General features: G+C 50.9%; 1 protein-coding gene across 2 annotated transcripts in view; it reads left to right on the top strand.

Moving 5' to 3' along the window:
- The first annotated feature begins 3,141 nt into the window (after positions 1 to 3,141).
- Positions 3,142 to 15,290, top strand: part of PPP2R5D (protein phosphatase 2 regulatory subunit B'delta) — a 45,717-nt gene continuing 33,568 nt past the window's right edge. Inside the window, exons 1-2 of one of the 2 annotated variants that reach the window (XM_030558175.1) lie at positions 3,142 to 3,242; positions 5,408 to 5,497. In XM_030558175.1, the coding sequence (XP_030414035.1) occupies positions 3,216 to 3,242; positions 5,408 to 5,497 (117 nt within the window). In that variant the 5' untranslated portion in view covers positions 3,142 to 3,215. The remainder of the gene's footprint in view (positions 3,243 to 5,407; positions 5,498 to 15,290) is intronic. The other variant, XM_030558174.1, reaches the window with a different exon arrangement.

Genomic DNA, 15,290 nt, shown 5'->3' with positions numbered 1-15,290 from the left:
TAGTAACTCAGATCCCATCTCATCTAACATCCCATCACAGGCAATCGGACATATTTAACACTAATAGAGATCAATTAATTACCCAAATCAGGCTATCCCATCATACCATCCTCTCCATAAACTTATCAAGCTCAGTCTTGAAGCCAGATATGTGTTTTGTCCCCACTACTCCCCTTGGCAGACTGTTCCAGAACTTCACTCCTCTGATGATTAGAAACCTTAGTCTAATTTCAAGTCTAAACTTCCTGATGGCCAATTTATAGCCATTTATTCTTGTGTCCACATTGGTACTGAGCTCCCTTCCTGATATTTATCCCTCTGATATATTTATAAAGAGCAATCATATCCCTCCTCAGCCTTCTTTTGGTTAGGCTAAACAAGCCGAGCTCTTTGAGTCTCCTTTCATAAGAAAGGTTTTCCATTCCTTGGATCATCCTAGTAGTCGTTCTGTGTACCTGTTCCAGTTTGAATTCATCCTTCTTAAACATGGGAGACCAGAACTGCACAGAGAGAGTTTGAAGGAGGACAATGAGGAGGCCTTGTGCAAGTGATAGGGATGCTAAGCCAGGCTTTATAATGGAAGCTAGTTGCTATCATATCTATGCTAAGTGCATGCAGAGAATCTTTCTCCTCTGCCAGCCATCCTTGTTGGGTGAGAAGTACTGGTTCTCTGACTCCTGCAGAGTGAGGCCCCATTTTCATGGGTTTCCTTCTCAGCCCTAGCACATCCAACATCCCCAAATCTGTTTACTCATCACCACTACCTGCTCTTTCAGATAAGTAGCTGCTTGGCTTCGCGAGCTGGCCTCAAGCAGATGTGATGCAGCACTAGCCAGTGGTTACTTGTGTCCAGGGGGAGAGATGTCTGTGGATCCCAAAGTATCTCTTCTTTGTTTTGGAGAAAGTAATCAAGAGGCTGATATGGTGGGGTCAGCAGTTTGCCTGAAACACCCTCCCAACTAGCAGATGCCGGTCCAACTGGGCATTGTTAAGTGGGTTCTGCTGATTCCCTGAGACAGGGGACTCATTAACCCACAAAGATATAAGGGGGAAGGGAGTGGCTCTGTTACTCCCCTCCACAATATTTTCCCTCCCTTCTCTTCAGTCAGCCAGCCTCATACTCTCCTTTTCTGCCCCTACATTCCCTCAGCATCACAGTCTCCATCTAAACCCATCTCAGACACTTCCATTCCCTCCCTGTTCAATGCATGTGACAAGAGACAGGGTGGGTGAGGCAATATCTTTGTGAAAAGTGTTCTCCCATGAGTGACAGGGTGTTTTTGTCTTTTATCACTTTTTCTGTTTGAGTTAATTCAGGGGCACACTATGTGAGTGAAACCAGACACTATGTTCTCCAGTGAACTCATACAGAAAATAGTTTTTTTATTATAAAATATTTTAATGAATTGAGCAGTTGTTGCTGTGTCTTTAGTGCTGAACAGCAGCGACACCTGAATTAAAGCATTCCTGCAGATCTGCATGATCAGATGCTGTGTTGCATGCAATGGATATTTCTTTATGGCCTAGAATTCCTGAATAATTTGGTGCTTCCTGCCTTTCCATCAGGAAGCTTATATGATCCGTAATCCTGACAACCAACTCATATCCCAAACATTCCATGGACATCAAACTCCCTCTCAAGATATAAAGATCCTATCTTCATTAGGGAAAAAAGTTAAGATTTTACTGCATCTAGCTAACATGTGGTAATTGCAACATGGAAAAATCCTAGAGAATTCAAGCCAGTGGTAGGTTTTGTGGTTTGCTTGTTTTACTCTTTATTTATTTAGGAAATTTTAACCAATCTAAAAATTAACTTTTGTTTAGAGAAACATTATCCTGTAACATAATCATGAGCTCTCGCAGTTTAACAGGGTGTTACCATTTTACAAAGTGAGCATCTTTACACTTCCCACAACATGTTGTTTCTGGTGATTTTATTAAATCAATAACACACTAGGCATGTCTATCAAATATTAATATTAAAAAAGATTGGACAGGTGTGGGTTTTTGGCAGGTGACTGTACTGGCAGTTGTAGCTTTAACATGTTAGCAGGTCTTTACCTCAATCCTAGTCTTTACCTCAATCTGCTAATGTGTGTTAAAGTCACAACTGCCTTGTCTTCACTAGGATTGTACTGGTATTAGTTAATACATGGTTTAAAAAAAACACCTTTCGTTCACGCAGCAGGAGACTACCAGTGCAATCCTGCTTGTGACGGACATTGCTGGGCAGCTAAATGGACATGTAAAGGTGCCCTCCTACAGCAATAAAAACAGGTCAAAATGTATCTGATTCAGAATAAAGGTAGGTGAGGTTACCCAGCCAGTCTTGAGAGAGGCTCCCTGATGTGGATGACAATTCTAGGGAAAAGGTGAGCTTCGAACAAGTGTTGGCTAACATAGATGACAATCCTAGTGTGGACAAGGCCAGTTGTAGCTTTCACACAGTAGCTGCTCAAGGTAAACACGGAGGCCTGTGATCCTGTAGCACCAAGGTATAAGTCACGTAAAGCCGCTGGCTCACAATGCCACACTGGCGGCAGCTGAGCCCACCTGCACTACCAAGGTATGGTATGTAGGGATCAGGGTGGGAAAAGCCACCTCCCGGAGCGACACAGTGACGGTGACCTAGCCAGGGGCGTGGACTGCGCCAGGAGGGCTTCCTCCGCGGGCTCGGCCACGGCCCCACCAGGAGGGGCAGCACCTAGTGTAGGTAGTGTGGGCACTCAGGCCTGTGGCGGGCAGACTAGGCCAGGGCTGCAAAGGGGGCTGTGCTCTGCCAGGCGCCTGGAGGTCTGTCCCTGCCAGTGGGAGAGCCAGTCCCCTGCCCCGGGGCCCAGCCACAGATCTCTTCCTCTCCCGCCCGCTAGGCGGCGCGGCCGCGCACCGCCTCCCTTTGCGCCACGTGACCCTGCCTGGGCGGAGCGACTGGCTGCCCTGGGCCTTTCTCCTTGTTACGGCCCCGCCCCTTCCGGCGTCGGGCACAGGACGGGGCGATGAAGAGCCCACTGGGGGCGGGGCCGCGCTCCAGCCAATCGGTCGCGGCGACTGCTGGCGTAGGTAGCGCGGCAGGCGACCAATGAGGAAATTCCGTGCTGGCGGCGCTGGCCAGTGAGGTGCGGCCGGCGAGGCTGTTGCTGGGCAGGTTTGGGCCGGGGAGGCGGCAGGGCCCGGCTGAGGCGGCGGCGGCGAGCTGGCCGAGCGGAGCCGGGATGCCCTACAAGCTGAAGAAGGAGAAGGTGGGGCCGGCGGCTCCCTCCCCCCAGCCCCCCGGCGGCCCGCACCCGCCTCCCGCCGGGACGGGGAAAAGGGCGGGCCGGGGCCGGGGCTTGGGCTTGGGCTGCAGCCCCCGGGGGCGGTGGGGGCCGCGGTCTGGAGCCCGGAGCGGGCTGTGGCGAATGGGGGTTGGAGCAAGGCTATAGGGCTGGGGGTTATGGGGCAGGTGAGTGGAGGTGCCAGGCTGGGGGGGCTATGGGGCTGGGGGGGCTATGGGGCAGGTGAGTGGAGGGGGCTATGGGGCAGGTGAGTGGAGGGGGCTATGGGGCAGGTGGGCGGAGGTGCCAAGGTGGAGGGGGCTATGGGGCTGGGGGGGCTATGGGGCAGGTGAGTGGAGGTGCCAAGGTGGAGGGGGCTATGGGGCAGGTGAGTGGAGGGGGCTATGGGGCAGGTGAGTGGAGGTGCCAGGGGTGGAGGGGGCTGGGGCAGAGGGGTCTATGGGGTAAAGAGGCCTGGAGGCTATAGTGCACAGGGAAGAGAGGGTGGGAGGCAGTGGGTCAGTAACAAGGTGCTGTGGTGCAGGGGGAAGGGCAGCAGTGCCCCAGGTAGGGTTACATGTTCAGTATCATTGTATCACTGTGGTGTGGGCATGAGGGGCCACAGGGCTGCAGTGCAGGTATAAATCTGCAGCTGCCTGCAAACTCTGACACAGCCCAGGCACATTTGGCACAAAAAGACATGACGGCTCCAGTGGTGTGGTGAAATCACTGCATGGTGCAAACACACGTGGCCTCGATGCTAGTGGTGACCAGGCTCAGGCACTAACTGGGCTGCAGCATTGCATGCAGTACCATAGCAAGGACCTGTGGGCAGGACACTTTTGGTGAATGTGTTGCCACAACCCAGGCTCATTTCACCCACACTGTGCTCTCTAGGTCATGGTGCAGAAACCCACCTAGAACATGCTGCCATGGCCTGTGCATACCTGATGCATCTGGTACACATGTTGCCATGGACCACAGCACAGACTGGCCACACACAATGAAAACACTGCCCATGTGTGATGCACAGGTGTCTGCAGCCAGTAGGCTAGAGTGCTGCTCTCTAAGCCCATCCTGTGGGTGCACTAGCCTCGCTCACTTTTCTGGCTGCTGCACGGCTGTTGTTCATCTGGCTCTGGCTTCTCTCTCCTACTTCCCTTTTCTCCCACTTCTTTCCATCCCCAGCTCTCCCAACTCTTTTCCTGTCGTTCTGCCCCCCACCCAAAGCCTCTATGTTTCTTCCCTCACAAACACTCTTCAGTCCCTTCCCTTCCCATTGTACCTGGTGACCTCATGGCTTAATTACAACCTCTTTGTGAGTCCTGTGTTGGCTAATCCTTTGCACCTTTTTTGCTGTCAGATGCCCTCTTGTGGGCCTGGTGTTTTAGCCACATATTGCATCAGCAACGTTTGTGCTGTAACCAGCTGAACTAGTTCCCCAGCTGCTGTCCTCTCCTGGCATTGCATCCCCCTCAAGCCATGGACAGGCCCCAGGTCCACTAGGGGAATCTGTAGGAGTGTGAATGCATTCTTGTAGCCTGATTCTGTTCGGGAGGTTAACAGCCAGCTTTCCACATTGCAGGGGGTGGGTTACCGAGTCAGACTGGCCGGGAAGAGGATATGACGTATGTAGTAGTTGGAGAGTTGGGATGCTCCAGCCTTAGCTGGTTGCAGAGTTCTCCAGTGTGAAGGGGAGGAAGCATCTCTGGAAAGCCCCCATTTTAAGAGACATGCATGGATTATTGCTGGGATGGTGTCTCCATGACAGTCTGTGAAAGATATAGGCAATGTCTACACTGTCCTGCAGTTCAGACTGTGGGGGTGCCTTGTGCACTGAAGTACTGCGCTATAGCTCTTCCGTGTGAATGCAGCAGGTACAAATTAAAAGGTTCCTAGTTTGCATTAATGTAGCCCTGTTTGAAGAGAACTGTGTTAACCTGAACTAGGAACCTTTTAGCTTGTGCCCGCAAAGTTCCTGCAGGGGATTTATAGGGCAGCACTTTGGTGCACAAGACACTGCTGTTTTCACCCCTGTAGTCTGAACAGTGGGGCAGTGTAGCCAAGCCCACAGAAGCTTGTGACTAACTGAATGAAATTAAATCTTTTCTGAGCCAACTGCAACTGAATATGCTCTCTCCTCGTTCCAGGAGCCTCCAAAATCTGCTAAAAGCACCACAAAGGCCAGCAGCGGCAGCAGTGGTGGTGGGAAGGATGGTGGGGCAGAGAATTCAGAGGAGGTAAGGCATTCATCTTACAAAGCATCACACCTGTACAACTCCTCTCGTTTTGTATGGCATCTTTCTTTCAAATTGTCTCTTCAACAGCTTTGCAGAATAAGGAACTTAATGTGCTTAAGCGTGGTACTTAATGTCAAAGGTAGAGAGAGGCTGATTGAGGTAGTTGGAAAAGACAGAGGGTGAGAACTGAACCGTGTGGCATTCCATAGAAATAGAGACTTGAAGGGGAGCGCAGTTAGATATGCCAGAGCCACCTATGCGGATGGGCTAGAATACAGCAGTGAAGCCTGCATTGAGAGCAAGGAGAATGGAGAGTAGAAGACGTAGCTAGCAGGAAGAAGGAAGCCTGAATGGAACAGAAGTTTCCCTGGCATGGTCCAAAATGTTATTGAGAGGTGAACTGAGTGGTAGAAGAGAGCCTGCAGTTTGCTTGGGAGGAAGAGGCAAGCACTGGGATAAATTGACATCGGAGTTCAATTAAGCGTGGGGAGAAAAGTGGTGAATTTGTGAGATACGGAGAAGGTACTAGAGAAAGTTTGAGTTTCTCACTGTTGTAACATCCTTACTGTCAGCAGAGGAAGAGCTAATATATGCAACCACACATTCTATATTAAAAGTGCTACTCAGAGCATCCTTTGCCCTGGGTGCTGATGCTGCCAAGAAAGACACATCTGGAGTAGTGTCAATACAGAGTAACTTGCTATAACAAATGATGTCGCATATTAACACACAGTTTTTCCGGAAATTAGCAGGAACTCAGGCACATATGAATGTTTTGGTAAGATTGAGCTCATTCAGTGTTCAAACAGCATGGTTGTCTTGGGCTCTGGAAACAGAAACCCAGCTCCAGAAAGCATTTTACTTGCCATCTAAGAAGGCATGCTTATTTTTTCCATTAATTTAGTTGTTCAGGCAAGACTCCCCACTTCCATCCCAGTCTAGTACAGTCCGATGAGGAGACTGTGTGCTTAAGTCTTCGCTATGTGCTCTCCTTGAGAAATTGGAATGTGTTTCACTATAGCTCTAGCCGGGGAATTAGAGTTTGTTGATGTGTGTAAAGTTAGAGGGGAGGAAGGGTAAAAGGGCAGCAATTCAGTGGGGCTGTGTCTCATCAAAGCAGAGCAGTCATTGATAAGCCCCCCTGTCCCCAAAGATAAACACATTAAATGTATAAACGGCCCAAGCAACATCTCTACTGGTAGTAGTTGCTCCTTCTGAAAAGCCAGTGTAAGAGCTTATGCCTAAACGAAGGTGTAATTGAAACAGAGTCTGAAGCTGGAGTAGTTTGCCTTGGGGACTCCAGTTCAGTGATCAGTGGTCTCCATTCCATTTTAGTCTCAGCCTGTTTGTCCCCACTCCTTTCCCATGCTGGATTTTCCCCTCTGTTGGTGTACGGTTTTAAAAACAATTTCCCACTTTAGTTCCTTTGGGCTAGAAGGAAGCCGGGGACACCACCACCAGCCATGTGAGTAGTCGTTGCCTCTTGTACAGCTGTCATGGTCCTTGGATCCCACAGTGCTGTACAGAAGAACCTGTCTCGTGTCTTCAAACACAAAAGTGGCCAACAACAATCTGAAGCAACCAAATTAATATTCGGCAGTTCCCCAGTCAGGCTGGTGAGAAGCTGTTGTGCTGCATTCCTAGGACCCAAGTGATGCAGTATGAGGGTATAAAGAGCATCACTTGCAAGCTTCCCTCGTTGACCCAAAATGGCAAATACTTTCCATTGCTACGTATGTAGAAAAAACCTAGAATGGTTAAAAAAAACCTGACAAAACAAACCCCAAGCCCCGCACAACCACCCTGCTCTCTGTTGAGGTAGAATGTTGTTAGTCACCCAATAGTATGCGAGGACCCAAGTAGTCAGATGCACACCTGTTATCTACCAGATTGCAGGAGTGACCAAACGATAAAGGTTCGTTTTTGGATGTTTAGAGGGGGAACAGTTGTGGCACAGTGTGCAGGCACTGAGATGTATGGTTTACCTTAATGGTTTATTAGTGATACAGAAACAATATTGACTAACAACTGTATTTATACAAGGAAACACACAATATACTCATACAAAGAAAGACACAATATACAGTTAACCCAAAAAGAAAATCTTGTTAACTTCCAAAAACAATTAATTACAAAGCATACTTACTAATACAAACCAATGCAAAAACATTACGGCCAGCAGACGCGTAAGCTCCACTGGAACACGAGAGCTGAGAGGGGCTTCGAGGTGATCAGGCTCGGTTACTCAGTTGCGTTCTCCTCTCTGCCTGACAAACTGTGGGCAGGACAGATATACCCAAAGTGACGCTCCCTCCCCCCCCGATCTAGTGAAGAAATCGCTGACAGCTATATGGGGCTTCTCGTCTACCAAATAAGGTAAAATTAACTATAGATAAGGTTTTGCCGAGTTTCCCGGAAGAGCGGGGGATATTTTATTGCAAGCTGTTCGCAAAATATCTGTAAAGTTGCAACAGAGTGGTCAAACTTCAGCCTCAGCCTTACTGGAATGGTCAACCCTCAGCCTTTACTGGCAAAGACAATAACAGGAAACAGCTCAGTGTACGTGCTGGCTTTGCATCTAAGCATGGAGGCCAGGGCAGACATGCAGAAGCAGGCCTGGTGTTACAACCGATTGCTACGTATGTCGAAAAAATCTAGAATGGTTTAAAAAACCCTGACAAAACAAACCCCAATCTCCACACAACCACCCCGCTCTCTGTTGAGGTAGAATGTCAGCTCTCCTTTGGCGATACGATATGCTATGCAATGTGCTTCTCCTCCTTTCCCATTAGGGTTACCTGTAAGGCTCTGTTCAAGACTGTTTTTCCTCTTGTGCTCTCTCACCCTTAGTGGCAGACCACTCTTATGGAATGGATGAGTATGTCTCTTGACAAGTAACTATCTTTTTTCTTAATTTGGATTAAATTCTTCCAGGAAACAAAGTGACTAACCATAATGCTCAGAAACATTCATACAGAACTATCAGCAGACATCCTTGTAAGTCAGCAGTCCATCACATGCTGTTACTATCTGAATATTTGGAGGATGGATTAGTTGGTGAATGGAACAAGAGATGTGCACTGTGTGTCATCCTTTTAGTGGAAGGCAAAAGGGAGCTTGGGTTAGTGAAGCGTCCATGGATATTTTTAAGGGGTAAGGTATGTGGGCTGAAGTTGGACTGGATTCGAATGTTGCCCTAACTGGGGATTTCCTAGTTTCACTGATTGCTTTGAGAGAGGTGAAGTTGCTCAGGTGCATTTCTTAAGAGAAGTTTTGGTTCCTTTGGGGGACCAGGGGAGTTGGCGGGGGCAGGAGAATTTTCCTGTTTTGAAGTGACCAATAGACATTTAAATGCGTATTGTATAGAGCAAGGGGCAACCCTGCTCCAGCATGTCTCCCTGTTCCCTCCCACCACATCGCAGGAAGAAGCAGGCGTCTTGCAGCCAAACTTGCCTCTCAAACAGAGTTTCAGATTCTGCTTCCGGAACAAAGCATTTTCCCAGCGGGCTAAGGCTCTCCTCAGAGATGCCCTGCTCTGGCAGACTTTACAGGTGCAGCAGATTGGGACTTCCCCCTGGGAATTTTGGCAGGTCTACGGGAGGATGAGGCAGGTGAGGGGCTGGGCAGCAGGCTTGGGAACCTGCAGTAAGCCCTTAGTTTCAGCACTTTAATGCCTGTGCTGTAAGCCAGTGGTGATTTCTGCTGTCGTGAATAAGCAAATAAAAATACCATGCAAGCCAATCATGAATCTGTACTGGAGAGGGGAAACCTTTAAATCCATATGCAAACACTCAGCAATGCCAGTGCTGGGAGAAAGCAAAAGGATGCAGGATTAGTTCCTATAAGATGTACATTCATTTCTACCTGGTCAAGAGGTCACTGAGCTAAGGTGAAAATGTCAACGGTCAAGTGGCAGCAGCACTTAGTAGCTAGACACGGGGCTTTTAAGGTGCCTACTTTGCTCCAAAAGAGAAGTTACCAGTGCTAGGAATCTCAGGAGTAAATCTGGGGAGATGGGGGAGAAAGGGACCGGTGGGGAAGTGTTTTCCTTTAGGGGCTGGATGATGAGGGGAGAAGATGTCAGTGTAGATCTTGGGGGAGGAGATGCTGCTGCAAATCGTTTCAGTATTAGCTGGGGGAATGAGGAGGAGGAGGAGAGTTACTCATCTCTAGCCAGAGAGAGACTGGGAGGGGCAGGTGAGGTGGGTGGGTGGAAGAGAGTTAATGGCCTAGAAGAGTGAGGGAGGCTTGCCAGCGCATTGGAAGAGAGGGAGGATGGAGAAGTTGCTCTGCAGCCTGGAAAGTGGCTCAGGAGAGGCAAGGATGAGATTCCCAACTCATGGGGCTCAGGGACATGCCTGCTGTTCTTTGAGTTGCTGTCTCATGCACTTCAGAGGGATTTCTATGGGACTTGTCACTGTAGTACACTGGGAAGTCTGCAGCTGATTGAACTAGGGTTACTTCAGGTGTGGGAGGTGGATTTTAATAGAGACAGTTGGCTTAAGGCACTGGAAGAGACACTTGTATGTATCGGCTCCAGGGGCTGGAGGAGAAGAGTCAGCAAAGAAGGGGCTGACAGCAAATCTGGGCTGAAAAGCCCGGTGAGTTTAGGAGCTTGAGAAAACCGTGAGGCAGGATTGCATACCAAAGGGTGAGGCAGTGAAGTGAGCATTCAGCTGCAAATAGGAGTGGCTGGGGTATGTGAGTGCACGGAGAGGGGAGCCTGTGAGCTCAAGGGTGTGTGTGGGAGAATGACACGCAGGCTCTGGGAGTCCAGGATGAAGTGTAGTTCAAGAACCTGGGGCTTATCTGTGGACACATGAAGCCCTCCCAGGGAGGAGGAGGAGAGGAGGGAGGGTCTGGCTATGGGGAGGAAGAGTCTGTGAGAGGAGGAGTGAGAGTGGAGAACCTGACCTGAGCTTTGGTGGTGACTAGCATGTCCTCTGGGCCTGAGCAAGGGGGCTGTGCTGGGAGGAGGTAGCTTCCACACTCACTGAGAGTCAAACGTTGATGTTAGTTTTTAAAGCAGCCTTCAGAGGGGAATAGTGTAGCGTAGCCGCCTCCCTAAGCTGCCTTGCCTTGGTGTAGTGTAAAGGCATCTAAGTCTGTCTTATCCCGCTAGGAGGTGAGTGCCCAGCCTCATTCTTCTCAGAGACCAGCCAGCGGCTGAGCAGTGTTAATCTGGAGAGAAGGGTTTTGAAGGTGGACATATCTGTGCATTAAGTGACAAGCTTTCAGCTTCAGTGATCCATTTATATCTGCTGCATTTTCAAGGCTAGAAACTCTTTAGAAGAAAATGCAGAATCGTCTTCTGAGTTTGCATTTCCCGCCTGGCCAATCAGGAGTGGGTGGGAGACCCCGATGGGCTGGCTCTGCCAGCAAACCTGTGGGACAACACACCTACCACGGGTAGTGCGTGATGAGAGTAAGAAGTCCGCCTGGTGCTGGTTTCCACTAAAATCTTTCTGAGCACAGCAGAGTGAAGGAGTAACTATCAACCCCCCCATCCCTAACCTGAGCTGGGAGTGTACAGAGCCCCTCCCTGTGCAGAGAGGAGTTCTGTGTGTTACCAGGGTTTCTCTGTTGGGCTTGTCTCTAGCCAGCAGATCTTTGCTATTCTTTTGACTCCCCAGCTGTTGAAACTTTACGCAGCGCTTCCCTCCCTCTACAGCAGCTATTCAAGGCTCTTCAAAAGCAGGAGAGGTAAAGCAGCAAGGCCCTTCCCAGGCTCCTAATGAAGTGACTGCAGCCAGACCCTGTTCAGATGCAGCATGTTCTGAGCTAGTAGAGTTCCCTGTCGCCTCTCCATGTGAGAAGAGGGACCAGGAGACGGGAGATCCCGTCGGTTTCAGATTTATTTTGAAAGTATTGTTTCCTGTCCTGCGTCCCACAGAGTGGTTCCAGGTTTAAGGCCATTTGTGTTCCTCCTTGTCTCTGGCAGTAACGTCTCTCCCTCAGGCTGGCCCGTCGTATGGAGACTCTGCCTTTTCTTCTGCCCTGTGTGAAGGGCATACAGTAGCTTGGAGAGCTCCCTTGTTTTGAAGTTCCTTAGCGATGTTTGACCAAACCTGTCGGTTGCTAAGGATATTCCGAGGGCTGAATAGTCACGGGGAGAACTGAACTTTGGGACTCTAGGAAGCATCCAGTGGAAATCCTGCCAAATGGAGTCAGTGGCCTAAGGCATCAAATAACAGATCAATATTCAGGAATAGCCTTGAACTGGAATAGCATCCCCAATAGCTTCATAGCAGCTCTTGCTAATGTCTCATCTCCAACCTTCATCATTAGGTGGGCCAGCTCACCCCCCACAGGCAAACAAGCAGCCGCTGAGACAGCTACCACAATGGCCTATGTGGAAATTTGTTAGGAAAGTAACATTTCTGCTGACTTGAAGTGTGATTTAGCAGGTAGGAGTGAGGGGGAAGTGCTGGTGTCTTGTGAGCAGCCACTGGCCTAAATGAACATCCTGCTCAGTAATTCTTTCCCTGCCCACTCAACCCGTGTGTCGGCTACGACTCTCCTGGACCACTGAGTGCGTGGGAAGGCCTCTTTGGCGAGACCTCTGTTCTGTGCCCTCTTCCTTGCTAAATGGCTCGGCCTTTCCTTACTGCACACCTCCTGCGCCTTGCGTGGATCATCTCTTCTCTGCTGCTGGCTTACCTCTGCCCTGCAACACACTGGCATTGTCAGGAAGTCCAGCCAGCTTGTGCTGTGTGCCCGCCTGGCATCTGTCCCTCCCTCAGGCTCAATCTTCAAGGGGCTTTCTAACCTTGGATCCTCTGGCATGTTCTCTGTGCACCCTTCCCTTCTGTTATTCCCACCGCCTCCCACACCCATTCCTCCCTCTCTCGTAGGATTTGTTTTCTTGAGTGGTCAGGTGTGCCCTGGTCTCCAAACCTTCCTTTGACCTGTTTCCCCCTACCTGTACCTCATCTCCCTCCTCCCCTTTGCTCCAAGCTTCTGGAGGGTGCAGTTGATTCCTGTCTCTGCAATTGTTCTTTCAGGGTCTTCGCCATGTCTCTCTTCCTTCTACATCTTATTCCTAGGAGTTCATCTGCTATAGGAGAAGGGAGGTCAGTTACTGCCTTTGCCCCGATGACTCTCAGATCTTCCTTGTTCAGCCTTGCATCCAAGTGCCTCCAAAATATTTCCCTTGATGTCCCACTGTTAGCTCTTCTTTGTTCCCCTTGTCCCTTCTCCAGCACTCAGCACTTCCTCTGTCACCCACCTCTCCTCTCCCTGTATCTAGGTTGCCAGCCCTCACTCAGGAATCTCTCCTAAAACCCATCCTTTCCAGCCTGGTTATAAGAGACTTCATGCCCTGGTCATCTCCCACTCCTGTTACTGCGCCTGCTTTCCACCTACATTGCTGACGTCCCACTGCTCTGGTCATGTCAATCCTCCGCCTCCTTCCAGATCCCTTACTTAGTTTCCTTTCTCCTTCCACGCAAACTCGTGGTCCCTGTTCTGCACAACTCCATCTAGTCCTGCATCTGCTCTCATTTCCTCTTGCTTCATTGCTCCCCGCAAACTTCTTGGATACCTGCCCCCTTTGTATCCTCCCTTCTCCTGGCTGAACTGTGAAAATGGGGTATCCTTGCTCTTCTCTTTGCTCTTTCTTCCAGGCTAGCCCTCCCAGTGCCAAGTGTGCCCCTCTGAAACTCACTCTTGAAAGGTCTTTTGACATTAATCCACCAAAGAAACAAGACCGAAAAAGACTTGCCACACCATTTCTGAGCTGAGCCTTTCTCTGCATGGACAGCACCATGCACATCTGCTCTGTGCTGTGAGAGAGCTGCTTGGACAGCTGTGCTCTGGGTATCGCCAGACAGCCCTCAATGTATGAGAGTGCAGTGGCACGTTCACAGCAGGCCTGTGCTCATCGCGTAGGTGTCCCCGGCAGACCAGTCTCCAGGGTTGTGTCCCTGGTGGAGTTCCAAAGCCCCCTGTCGACTTCAGGAATCTCCTGTTTTCCATCCCTTGCTCCCACGCACGCAGACTTTAACTTCAGTGTGGAAAGAGATTAATGGTGGGGTGCCCCACATCCAGCCTGGCCTGCCCTTGAGTCCCCATGCTGGGCAGCGCCTCTGGGCATCAGGGAGGGGGTGGCTTACTGGGGGTTTGGGGAACAGGGGCTCTCAGGAGAGGCAGTAGTGATGTGATGGAGATTTGGTGGGGTGGAGGAGTGATGGGCTGAGGCTCGCGTAGCAGCTCCTCATCCTGGCACATCCTCTGGTGCTATTGCATGTGATGTAGTGCTGGGTAAATACAATAGATAGCCTGGCGCCTCCCTACTGGGGGACTGGAACAATGTGTAGAGTGGGGGTGCTGAGAGCCATTGAACCAAACTCTAAACCCTGGATATGATGGAAACCACTGCTAGCCAAGGGGTGCACCTGCACCCCTAATTCCAGCTGTTATGTCCCTAGGCGCTTCCAGCAGCCCCTAGAGGAGTAGGGGGTGGAAGATGGAGAGGGAAGTACAGCTGGCTTGCACAGAGGGAGACTCTCAGCTGCGAGGCTGGCGGTAGAAGAAGGCACAAAGAGCGAGGCTGCGGAAGAGACAGTGTCTGAGATGAGGTGGGGTCGGGCAGAGCGATGGAAGGGAGGCTGAGTAGGCAATGACCGCACAGCATGGAGGAACGGCTGCTGTACGGGGGTGAGGGGCAGTTACTTTGCTCTCACAACAAAGGAGCAGAGCAAACCGGGTTTTAGACTGACCCAGTATCCATCCCATTCTGTCTCTGGAGCATTTGCCTTGGTATCCAGGCAGCTCTGTACCACCTTTTGGGCTCCTTCTTCTTGTCCCTTCACTCAGTCTCCTCAGCTACTATCTCACGGTTCTCAGGGGTTCCCTGTGCTGTCATGCACACAGGGCTCTGGCAATGGCTGGGTGGTTGCTGCTGGTGGCACAGGAAGTTCTTGTTCCCCCTTTCTGACAAGATACAACAGACACAAACCTAGTCTGTGAGCTCTGCAGCAGAGACTGCGATCCCGTGGGACGTCTGGACACACCCAGCGAGCGAATTTTATTTACTTTGCACAGGTGCTGTAAGTCCAGCAGACTGGATGGGAGGGACGCAGGGGTTTGTAGGATGTGCTCAGGAGCAGGGGCAACAGAGAGAGCTCAGTTCTCGAATTCCGGGGGGCCTGGGCTGGCTTTGCAGTGTTTAGGGGCTACCTCACTTGTTTCTTCAACGGCACAGGTGGCCAGGAGGTGTTTTGGTCACCCTCTCACGGGTGTTCCCAGTAAAGTGCGCCATTTACCGCATGTCACACTGTCTCTCTGCCCCCGGAGCAGGCGCTGCCAGGGCCAGGCCTGTGACTCAGGCTGGGCAGGGCTGAGTGGCTGTTGTGGGTGGAGGTGGGAGTGGGATGCAGAGGAGCTGGAGTGGCCACTGCAGTGCCTGGGATTGGGCCAGGGAGAAAATAGGAACTGCCATGAACGGGCTGAGACTTGAGAGCAACAGCATCTGGGGGGAGAGACACGAATGGCCGGGACCCCTCTTCCGAGCCTGGACCCGGCTGGTCCCATCGCTCCCCATGCAGGGCACCCACCTTTCCCCCTTGTGTCCCTGACACCCCGACCTTCCACCGCTCCCCATGCAGAGCGCCCACCCTTCCCCCTTGTATCCCTGACACCCCAACCTCACCCTGCCCCCTTCTAGCCCTGACACCCCGACCATCCCCCTCTCCCCATGCAGAGCACTGACCCTGCCCCCTTCCAGCCCTGACACCCCAACCTCACCCTGCCCCTTGTATCCCTGACACCCTGACCTTCCCCTGCTTCCCAT

Source organism: Gopherus evgoodei, chromosome 3 (assembly GCF_007399415.2).
Source record: "Gopherus evgoodei ecotype Sinaloan lineage chromosome 3, rGopEvg1_v1.p, whole genome shotgun sequence".
Lineage (NCBI taxonomy): Eukaryota > Metazoa > Chordata > Testudines > Testudinidae > Gopherus > Gopherus evgoodei.
The sequence above is the reverse complement of the archived record's forward strand: the minus strand, read 5'-3'. Positions and strand labels throughout refer to the sequence as shown.